General features: G+C 40.8%; 1 protein-coding gene across 5 annotated transcripts in view; it reads right to left on the bottom strand.

The window, feature by feature from the left end:
* GREB1L (GREB1 like retinoic acid receptor coactivator) overlaps positions 1–12,162 on the bottom strand; it is a 729,370-nt gene that overhangs the window by 97,848 nt on the left and 619,360 nt on the right. For all 5 annotated transcript variants that reach the window (XM_029591103.1, XM_029591107.1, XM_029591104.1 and 2 more), the window contains 2 exons: positions 10,959–11,521; positions 6,318–6,420 (listed from right to left, as the gene is read on the bottom strand). In XM_029591103.1, the coding sequence (XP_029446963.1) occupies positions 6,318–6,420; positions 10,959–11,521 (666 nt within the window). The remainder of the gene's footprint in view (positions 1–6,317; positions 6,421–10,958; positions 11,522–12,162) is intronic.

Here is a 12,162-nt window from a genome sequence, read left to right as displayed (position 1 = left end):
GGATCAGATATGTCTTATATGTGCATAGTTTAAAAATCATGTTTTATGTTGGTTACTAATTTCCCAGACTAGTTTTTTATTGAAGGTGGATTTGTAGGATGTTTTCCAACATTAACAATAGCGTTGCGTGTAAAAGGTCATAACAACAAAATAATGGACCAAAAAATAAAAACGGAGCCTCAGACGGGCTCCCGTGCCCACCACCCATTTCCTCTAGTCTAGTGTAAAGTTCAGGGCAGGGATCTCCACCCCCATTGTGACCCAATTAACCATGACAGTGGCTATGCACCAGTGAAGCTTCTATCTAAGCCTCAGCCTGTGCAAGGCAGACGTCTTGCACTTTGTCAAACCTGAACCCATAAAAAGGAAACTTAATGCATTGCTTACACAGAACAATCAACCTTTTATTAGAATACTTTTATTGGGCTAATACTCATAGGTGTTTCATCAAATGCAAAGCACTGGCTACATCTTTGATAGCGCTGATCAGATCGCCCATCAAGCTGGACAGAGTAGCCACTGCCTCTTTGTTCTCCTTGCACATTTCCTTGAGTTCACAGTGTAGTAACTCGTTGTGGCGTTCCTGTTGTGACAGCATTTCAGATATGAAGTGTTCACTCAGCCCACCAATGCTGAATAAAGCTTCTTCCAGGTCATGTGCCACTGTTGCCTCATCCAGGGCTGGTGCTGCTGTTGCCTCGTCGAGGGCTAGTGCTGCCGTTCCCTCATCCAGGACTGGTGCCTCTGTTGTATCAGCTCCCTGAGTTTCAGGTATAACCTCCATCAGGTTGAGTGTGATAGGTGCTTCGGTCTCATTATTTTGCTGGGGAACACCTCAGTTGACAAAAGAAAGACAAATTCCAGTGTGGAAAGGGATTGTGTCTCTTCCTCCACGACATCTGCCACATTATTGTCGACTCCTTGATCCATGGAGAAAGATGGAGAAACACAAGTTGAAGTTTTTTACATAGTTCTCAACCGTTGCCCACTCAAGATCCCAAAAGAAAAACATTCAATGCAAACAAGGTGGCACTTTCAAAATTCATACCTTCACTTGCTCCTGTGTTGGCCCCATACAGTGCAGCCACACCAGCCACGATCTTTGGGCACACAGTGTTCAGGACTTGCTCTTTAACGGGAGTCAAAACAATATCACATGGTGGCCTCCCACCAGTCCTGACTGCTGCCGCCTCAATTTTGGAGGCATTTTCTTTAACCTCCCTTCTAGTGTCACACCACAGGTGCTGGATTTGTGGGACATCCTGTCCTTGACCGACAGGGAGCTGACATCCAGTGTGATCCTCTCCCAATTCTGTTTCTTTGTAGAAGCAGAAGCCTTTGATCTGAAGAGAACTTTGTAGTTCTCGCACACGGCCTGGCACAGTTCGTTTCTTGGGCACTTGGCAACCGCTAGGACCTGCCTGCTCTTCCAGATGTCCAGCCTCTCTCGCCACCTGAGAAAAGGTTCATTTTCCAGCCATGACAATCTGTCTCTGCTCGTCCGGAGTGTGAATGCAAATAAAAACAGTGCATACGTCAGTTATTAATAAATAATACATTTCAATTCAAGATGACATGTTGGAATATTAACTGTCCACTAATTTATGTCAATATAACTTTCCACTAATAAGTAACGGAAGAAGAAGGAAGCAAGTCACATGGCTAGCATTCAGAGATACCAATACATGCAGTTCATGGTAAGAACAAAGAAGCAGGACACATGGACAGCATGAACAGGATACCAAAAAATGTTGTTAATGAAAGGAGAAAGAAACAAGCCACAAGGTTAGCATTAACAGATACCAATACATGCAGTTAATGGAAGGAGCAGGACTTAGGCAACTGACTACAGGCCCGTAACGGACAGCCACATCCTGGACATACAGGAAAGGAACAGGATTTGTGGGTCCGTTACAGGCCTGTTCTCAGTTACCCAAGTCATGAGTGTCCAGAAAAGAAGCAGAGCGACTGAGTACAAATCATGAACGACCTGTTCCTTTCCTGGACATCCATGATTTGACCATCCATTATGGGCCTGTACCGGACACCCAAGTCATGAACATCCTGCTCCTTTCCTGGACGTCCATGATTTGGGCACCCAAGCTCTTCACTTAAGAAAAACATAAAGAAATATCTCTTACCTGTTCAAAATAAAGCAATGCCGATTTTGATCTTGATATCCCTGCGATATCGATATCAGATATGAATGCCAGGTCCCAGTTCAATGATACATTTGAAAATGAATAAACTGGAAATAAATTGCAAATTTACATTTACCATATTCCATCTGACAGATATAGGCCCTTTTGACAGAACTTCCACATACCACACACGCAATGCTATATGAACATCTGATACAATAAAATGAGTAGCGCTATGGGTGCTCTTTTTTGATCCCCACGCGCTTTTTTGGCGCCGATGTCATTTGTATCTCATTAGAATACTCAATCGCGTGCTCAGGAGAATTGGCTGTGCACGCGTTGAAACGGTGGGCGTCTACAGCGGATGTACATTTTTAACACATCCGTATTCCATCGGCCTGAAAGCCTAGGGTCCTGAAGAAATGCAGTAGAAAAGCCAAGAGACATTATTTTATATTTATACTATTTTAGGAGAAAAAAATGAAACCCTTGAGAAACTTTTCCTTTAAGGTATAAAGATAGAGATTTTCACTGATGTTTCAGCACTAACCTTAAGCAAGAGCAGAGAGATGAAAGATTTGATTAAAAAACTAGAGGAGAATATTTGCTATAATTAGGGACATCCCTTCTGAAGTATACTGATCGTCAGCAGGAAAACAATTTGTACAGAGAACATGCATGTTTTGATTAGTTATGCATGTATGAATGGAATTTAAAATGAAATTGTATTTTAATAATGTCTGAATGAATCCATTTATTTAAACAGATTTATATACCGTTTTCCAGTAAAAAATCCATGGATCTATATTTTATTTTATATTCTTGTATTGTTTAGTAGTTATTTTAACTTTTTTACATTGTAAACTGATTTGATGGTGTTATCCAAATATCGGTATAAAAAACATTTTAAAATAAATAAATAAATTCAAGAGGCTTATCTCCATGGCCTCTTCTGATGCTTGATCTCAAAGTAAAATGTAACGCTAGTGTCGTGCAACTCCTGATCTCTTCAGTGTTGATGCCTCTGATGGTAATGCAAATGGCCTGGACTTATCTGTCTCAAAGAGCATTTTCATGAGCTCTAGATGGACCCTATGGGCTCTGGGAGTCATCTCCTTATTTGTGGAGCTTCCCAAGACATCGTGGTTGGCCGTCAGGCAAAGCACAAGTTTGACTCAGGGATCTGTGACAGAAAGTGCATTTGCACTGCGGGCACATGGCAAAGCTGCTGATTTTCTTTTTCTCATGCACAATCAAATGACTCAATTTTGAACAAATACCTGACTAATGTCACTTGATGCAACATAAAGCCGAACAAAAAAACCTTGTAATTTGACAAAAATCCAGGAGAATAACTTTCAACAGCATATACGCGTATACATGGGCGCATATAAATCTGCAATAGTATTTTATAACCTGCACGTATTATATACATGTCTATTATAAAATACATGTATCTTTACTCCAGAACATACGTGCGTAAGTATACTTACTGTACACACACATGCAATGCATCGCAAGCGAATACTTTTCCTACCTATTTTAAAATATGTGTGTATATTTTAAGCATAAAAATAAAGTAGTACTTATTTGCATAGAAACCAATTTACGCATGTAAGTCAGCATATTTTAAAACATGTGCACGTGATTGAAATTAAGTAGTTTACCAATTACTCCACCAGTTCGCCTAGTCCTTATTCAGGTCATTGAGACTCTCCTGATTTTTCAGCCTTAACTAGGCAGATGGGTCCTTTTTTTGTCAATTAATGTATTACACACTTACATAATATGCTCGTAATAATAACTTTGAAACAGTCGCGCAAACGCACATGTATGTGTGTATGCCAGCTTGCATCCAGAGACTCAGCCATTTTATAACATACGAGAGTATTATGCACGCACGTTATAAATTAGGCTGAACATACGTTCATATGTGCACAGTTTTATATGGATGCGCACATGTGCACGCAAATGCCGCCTCTATCGCGTAAGTGGGGGGAATCTTATAAGGGACGCGCGCCGAGACCATACTGTGTTTTCCCAGTTCATTCCCAGTTTGCCCGGTTTAGGGATAGCACTTCCAACCCCCCCTAATTATTATTACATTATATATTATTACATTCATTGTGTACTCAATTTTTTAAAATATTGTAATGCACATTTATGAGAATAGTGCTGTATGCCGGTGCTCTTCTGTTTATTCCAGTGTATTTTCTATTCTCCGGTCTCTTTATAAAAGGCTTGTTTAAAAAGCCTTGTCTTTAGACTTCTCTTGAATGTTTTGGGGTCTCTCTGTAATTTGACCTCCAAAGACATTGTGTTCCAGAGTGTGGGTCCTGCTAAAGACAAAGCCCTCTCTCTTACCTGTGTTAGTCTCGCTGTCTTGACTGAGGGAATGGTTAAGAGAGCTTTGTTTGCTGAATGAAGGTTCCTGTGTGGTACGTGTACCCGTAGTGCGGTGTTTAGCCAGTCTGCTTTTTCATCATGTATTAGTTTATATATGGTGCATAGTGCTTTGTATTTTATTCTTTGTTCTATGGGTAGCCAGTGAAGTTCGGCCAGAGTTTCAGTTATATGGTCTCTTCTTCTTTTTCCAGTTAGTATTCTCGCTGCTGTGTTTTGTAGAATTTGAAGTGGTCTTATTGTTGTATTTGGGAGTCCTAGAAAAAGTGCATTACAGTAATTGGTACTGGCGAAAACTAGTGCCTGAGGCACTGTTCTGAAATCTGCAGGAGTTAGTAATGGTTTAAGTTTTCTGAGGATCATGAGTTTAGCATAGCCTTCTTTTACTTTTAGCGATATGTGTTGTTTTAGATTAATTTTGGGGTCCATTATTATTCCAAGGTTCCTTACTTTTTCCGCTAGTTCTATTTTCTGGTTGTTATTGAGTATTATTGGGGTTTGAATGATTTCGATATTTTTTTTTTCTTTCTAAGTGTAGAAATTCCGTTTTTTCAATATTGATCACTAGTTCCATTCGGTTTAATAGTTGTTTTATGATGTCTAGGTACATGTTAGCTAGGTTTAATGTTTTTTTCTACTGTGTCGTCGATTGGTAGAATTAATTGAATATCATCTGCATAGATGTAATGTATGATTCCTAATCCTGCTAGTAGATGGCATAATGGAAGCATGTATATGTTAAAAAGGGTTGTAGACAAGGCTGATCCCTGCGGTACACCTGTTTCAAGATTGAATTTGTCTGATAGTATGTTGTTGATCTGAACTTGAAAGAACCTATTTTTTAGATATGAGCTGAACCAGTTTGTTTTGTTGTGTAGTCCAATCTCTTCTAGTCTTTTTAGTAGAATTTTATGGCTTACTGTGTCAAAGGCTGCTGATAAGTCTAACATTATTAGAATGTATTGTTTTCCACTGTCAAAACCTCTTAGGATGTTGTCTGTAAGTGAGAGCTTAAAACCCTGCTGACTAGCCTAGATTTTTTTTCTTTTTGTACTTACACACCATCCATAGCAGTAGTAAAGTTACACTGCAGGGGACCCTGGCATACGCCTTTGCTCCTAAGTATTTACATGCACATTTCTTGGTCTTCCCTCAACATGCCCATGCCTCGCCCAGACCATGCTCACACCCTGCCTCTTTTTCTGCACTTTTGACTTCTGCGGGTACCGGGAGATACGCACGTACATGGGCCTCTTTTAAAATCTGTGCAGTGCGCGTGCCGGCCCCACTTGTGCGTATATCGCCCAGCTTTGGCCATGCAGGGGTTAGGAGGACCATTCTTCTGCAATCTTGTAAAATCAGCAAAGCAATAATAATTTTGCATTAAAACTTGAAGACAACTGTTATCTTTAACTTTGAATCATGTAGAAGCTGTGTCAGCTTCTGTTCGCTTATGGATTCATTGAAATATACGAGTGGACCATGAGTGCCTAAATGTTTGCATGCAACTATATGTTATCTTAAAATATCTCATGCTGCATTTTCAATTTATACTAGAACCTACAAACTAATTTCATTGCATATATGCTAGTTTTCAAATGTTAACACCAAGCATGCACAATTGATGATGAATTTGTAAATAGGTAATAAAAAAAAAATCACCATTTTTCCCCTTATGAAGAATAAACCAAACCAATAATAATAATTTAATATTCCATATAAACACAGTTAAACTTTATGATTCAGCACAAGGAGATGTAGTGGATTACTTACATGTATTGATCTCTTCCTCATCATACACATCCACTTCCAGTAACCTGATCAGCATGCGGAAGAGAATCCGGAGGAACTGCAGATAGGCACCAGTCTTCCCCACCTGCCCAGGACCATAGAGTTTGGCAGAAAGGGCTAGAATCAGTGCTCTGATAACATCAGACATACTATGTTGCTAATAAAAGAAATATATGTGAAAAAATACGTGCTATATAGGAGAAACCTTAAATAAAATCAGATATGGTACCTTCATATGTAGCTATGAAAATTTTTTTTTTAGCTATCATGTCTGTAAGCCCATCAATGTGAGGCTTTAACAATCATTAGGTACCCTGATAATTTTTTTAACAGTGTTTTTGCTTTTTTTTACTTTCTTATGAACTCTTCTTTATAGACGAGTGCTACATAGCCAAACGTGATTGCCATTCACTAGTTGTTTACTCATTTACTTGCACTTATCTTATACTCTGGCACTTATCATGAAGCCGACATCAAGATGTTTCGGAGCCGAAAGCTCCTTCTTCAAGGGCTGCCAACTGCCAGAAGGAAATATTCTCAGTTGATTATGGATGTGCAACGAAAGACGGCAGCGAAAAGCTGCTCTGCAGTTGAGGTTTGTTCACACTCGGCTGGTTGTAAATCTATGCAAAAACATACCAAACAGCAACAAAAATCTCCTTAGTTATCGGTTAACCGCTTAACAAATGGATACCTCAAGTGGAACAATGATGATGCATACTTGCAGTAAGAAGCAAGTATTGCATGTGATTTTTTATATTATTATGAGGTCCTCGATGGTGGCAATTCTGCCACTCTAAACACTGTGGAAACAATATATAGAGAACGAAAAGAAATACCAAGAATTTTTATGTCACAAGGAAATGCTGACGCTGGCTGTCAGTTTATATTCTATATTCTCCGAGACCAGGATTACTTACTGTGGTCGGGCCGAAACGGCACTCTGTCGGAGGAAAAGTTCTGATACCTTGAGCGGGCGCAGTAGACGCTGACAGCAGCACCATATTTAAAGGGGAATTCCTCCGTATCAAAATAGTGACGTAATCATGACGTCAGTGGACTGAACAGCGCGCCAACAATATACTTTTAAATTAAAGAGAACCATTCGATCTTGTCGTTTAATCCGGAGGGTTCCAGGGTGTTGAGTCTGTGTATCCAGGCATTTTCCTTATGATTTAAAAGATTCTCTCTGTCACCTCCTCGCCAAGACGCATGTACGTGTTCAATTATTGCCCATTTGAAATCACTGAATGTGTGTGCACAATCAATGCAGTGCTTAACAACTGGCGCCTTGAGATCATGATTATTGATCCTGCTTTTGTGTTCGGTGAGACATACCTTGATCTTACGTTTGGTGCGTCCAATGTAGACCTTTGGACAAGGGCACTGACGGGCATATATAACAAAATCTGTGTTGCAGTTGACATTACTATTAAGTTTGACTTGAAAACCTGAACTGGGGTTGTACCAACTAGTTCCTTGGTTTGCTTGTGGGCAGAAGGAACATTTGCCACACGGCCCCGTGATCCGGTCCCGGGGGCTGTTCCGGAGGCTGCGGCCATGCCCCCGAAAGGATTTACGCGCGCAGGGGTTTTAAAATCCACCCCACAGTGTTTAGAGTGGCAGAATTGCCACCATCGAGGACCTCATAATAATATAAAAAAACACATCTATGCAGAGCAGCGTAACGAGCTGCCGCTTCTTACTGCAAGTATGCATCATCATGTTTATATTACCGCTTGTTTATATTACCGCTCATATTTATGTACCGTCACATTCATGCAAATAGGCTTATTTACTTACTCTGCTGCACTATCACTTTAATTGTGTTAAATGTAAATATTACATTGTTTAACCTCTCCCCTCTTCCAGTTCCAAGTTAATTTTCCCTGTTATATTGTAACTTTCTCACACCTTTTAATTGATTCTCTGTATTTAAAGTTCAAATTTGTATTGGAAATATTTATTACGTTACGCTATACTTTGCACACATTGTTATTTGTAAACCGGGTTGATGTGATCCCTATCATGAAACTCGGTATAACAAAAATAATAAATAAATAAATAAATAAATAAATCATTGTTCCACTTGAGGTATCCATTTGTTAAGTGGTTAACCGATAACTAAGGAGATTTTTGTTGCTGTTTGGTATGTTTTTGCATAGATTTACAATCAGCCGAGTGTGAACAAACCTGAACCGCAGAGCAGCTTTTCGCTGCTGTCTTTCGTTGCACATCCATAATCAACTGAGAATATTTCCTTCTGGCAGTTGGCAGCCCTTGAAAAAGGAGCTTTCGGCTCCGAAACATCTTGATGTCGGCTTCATGATAAGTGCCAGAGTATAAGATAAGTGCAAGTAAATGAGTAAACAACTAGTGAATGGCAATCACGTTTGGCTATGTTACACTCGTCTATAAAGAAGATTTCATAAGAAAGTAAAAAAAAGTTAAAAAAAGCAAAAACACTGTTAAAAAAATTATCAGGGTACCTAATGATTGTTAAAGCCTCACATTGATGGGCTTACAGACACGATAGCTAAAAAAATTTTTTCATAGCTACGTATGAAGGTACCATATCTGATTTTATTTAAGGTTTCTCCTAGTTTCTCCTATATATGCCTCGGAGGGAACTTTCCTTCCGCCTCCCCTCACCTTCCCCTACCTAACCCACCCCCCCGCCCTATCTAAACCCCTCCCCCTACCTTTGTTGGCAGATTTACGTCTGCTGAAAGCAGGTGTAAATCTGCGCGCGCCAGCGGGCTGCTGGCGCGCCATCACCCAACCCGGGGGCTGGTCCAAAGGCCTCAACCACGCCCCCAGGCCAGCATCACGCCCCCGACACGCCTCCTGCCCCGCCCCGAAATTAGTGCCGCCCAGCCGACACGCCCCCGGCACCCCGGGACTTACGTGTGTCCCGGGGCTTGTGCACGCCGCCGAGCCTATGCAAAATAGGCTCAGCGCGCGCAGGGGGGGTTTGGGGTAGGTTTTCAGGGGGTACACGTACCCCTCTGAAAATCTACCCCATAGACTTGCGTGCATATTTTTTTTAAATCAAAAGTTTTGCGCATAAGTACAGTCCCCACCCTCAGTTCGCCCCCTAGAATGCCTCTGCTCAGGTTGCGTTAAACCAGGTTATGCATATATTTTTACAGGCAAGTTGAGTTAGCTGGTTATGTTAGCTGGCTAAATCTGAATTTCAGAGTTAGCTGGATAACTTAGCCAGCTAAAGGCCAGATTCATTAAGGCTTTTTCCCATTTTATGTCTATGGGAAAAACCCCTAGTGAGCCAGGTGGTAAGGATGGTCTGGCCAAAGATCTGCCTTAAAGTTAGTCGGCTAATTTTAAGCTATCAAAATATATTCAATAATGCGGTTGCACTATTGAACATACCTCCAAAATTAGCTAGACAAGTTTATCTGGCTAAATGGGTCATTTATCAAAACGCGGTAACTACCGCATCACGACAATAACATTTAAATAAGGGAAAGGGGAGGGGTTAGGCCAGGGTTTAAAAAATTCTGGGCCCGATTGCACTGTGGGCGATAATGTTTAATAACTACACCTTTTGCGGGACGCTGTGGGGGCGATAGTGTGCGGCACGGCTGCAACCGTGGTGGGCAAAAATGCACCTCCGCAATGCGGCTGGCTGCACACTATCACCCCTCCGCCCCTTTTTTTCTCGCAACTCATCAATCCGCTATAATTATTGCGGGGATGATGAATCCCAGGGTTAATTTGCTATCTTGACAGTGACTGAATATGGATCTCATAACCTTTAATCTCCCCTTTTTCTTCTTCTCCTTTCCCTCAGCCTTATCCACATCCTGTCTCTAAATATTCCTTCAGCTTCTCCTCTTTTCTGTGGTCTGATTGGCTTAGGCTTCGCCCAGTAGCCAAATTTTACTTGTCTAGGATTCTTCTAACCCCAGCTATGACATCTGAACTTATGGTAATATGCTACTTATGCTAAAACATTCTGATTCTGTCAGAAGGAATCCATGGTACTGTATTGTCACATCCTACCTAGCAAAGTTATTGTAAATAACTTTATAGTAGATACATCTATTTTACATGAGTCTCGTGTATGCACAACTGACAAACTTACAATGAAACTTACAATGAAACCTCCCTTCAGTGTAGGAGAGAGTCCTACACTGAAGGGAGGTTTCATTGTTAGCTATGCTTTTTTAGATTCATTTAGACTGAAATTTGAGCTACAATTTTTGTATAGCAAAGCATTGTGGTTGCCATGTTAGTCCACTTGAATATTTAGAAATAAGGGTCAAATAAATTGTAGGTGCTAGTCACAGGTATATTGAGTTAATCCAATAAAAAGATATCACCCACATCTTGTTTGTTGATCCTCATTTCTACTTTTTCACAAGAAAACGTATCTCTTTACACAGCCCTATCATTAGAGAGAGCTTGCTCTTTTTTAAAAAAATCTTCACCTTTCTGGATTTTTGCAGTTCACTGTTTTATGCACTCATACGGTGCTCATGAAAAAGGTGGCACAAAGAAATATCCCAATAAGAATGCATGGCATATTTTTAAAAAATGTATCATCTTCAAATTTAATAAAATAAAAACACTCTACGAGAAATAAAAAAGAAACACACTGACCTGTGGAGGCCCTGTCAGAAGCAGCCGTCGTGGATGAATGGCTCTAGGACCAGCCGCCTCGCCCTGGCTGTTATAATCTGCATGGTGTTGCCTTGGCGATGTCCACTGTCTGTAGTACAATGACTGGTCTTCACTGCTCATGTCCTTGTGGAGCAAAGGCCTCAAAGAACTCTGCCAGGACACGTCAGCATGGGGCAGGAGAAAAGAGGAGGTAGGCAAATGCCCACTTTTCTGTGAGCCAAGCAGACCGTATGCAGCTTTGGATAGGATCACAATACGTGGCAGTGCCGGATACAGTGTTCTGTGCTCTTTGGCAGATGAATTGGACCAATGAAAAGTTTGAGATACCGAGGACGTGGACAATTTAGAAGTGGTGCTGCTTGCCAGCTGGTTGGCTAAAGAGTCACATTCTTGTTTACATGTTAAGTCACTAGCAGTGGAATTTGGGTAAGTTCCTTCATCCACTGAGCTGTTTGCTACGTTCTGGAAGCTGAGAGTAGATGGTTGCTTCTGAGGATGCTCTGCGGCACTAGAGGAGCTTACTCCATTTTCAGCTATAGAACCTACCGAAAAGGAGCAAAAAAATAAATAAAATCAAAGCCTAGAGAACAGAAAATACATTCAACATATGTTACTAAAATAACAAGCATGTTCCATACATTTGATGGGATTTTAATGTCGAGCGCATTAGTCAGTAGATTGCATGAGACCGGAAAAACTAATGAGAAACTCTATCCCTTCTGTCAGGACCAGTATTACCCAATGGAATCTATTCACTAAAACAATAGTCCTCAGCCCAGTTCTGGAACCACACTTAACCAGTCTGATTTTCAGGATATCCACAACAAATCAAGAGATATAACCCTATAAAAGAATCCCTTCCAAAAACGCTTAACTACTGGGAGAATTGCCTTAAGTCCATTAACTGCCTACTCACCAGCCTGAACCTGGTTCTCAATGCAGCCAAAACAGAAATCCTTCTTATCTCCCCCGACCACCCGGACAGCACCAATCAGACAGTTCCTAACCCCCAGACCACTCAAGTAAGAGACTTAGGAGTAATCTTTGATAACCATCTGAACTTAAAGAAATCAATCAACAACTTCACCAAGGACTGTTTCTATAAGCTTCAAGTTTTGAAAAGACTCAAACCCCATTCTTCATTCCCAGGATTTCAGAACTGTCCTCCAGTCAACACTGTTCT

Source organism: Rhinatrema bivittatum, chromosome 2 (genome assembly GCF_901001135.1).
Source record: "Rhinatrema bivittatum chromosome 2, aRhiBiv1.1, whole genome shotgun sequence".
Classification (NCBI taxonomy): Eukaryota; Metazoa; Chordata; class Amphibia; order Gymnophiona; family Rhinatrematidae; genus Rhinatrema; species Rhinatrema bivittatum.
The sequence above is the reverse complement of the archived record's forward strand: the minus strand, read 5'-3'. Positions and strand labels throughout refer to the sequence as shown.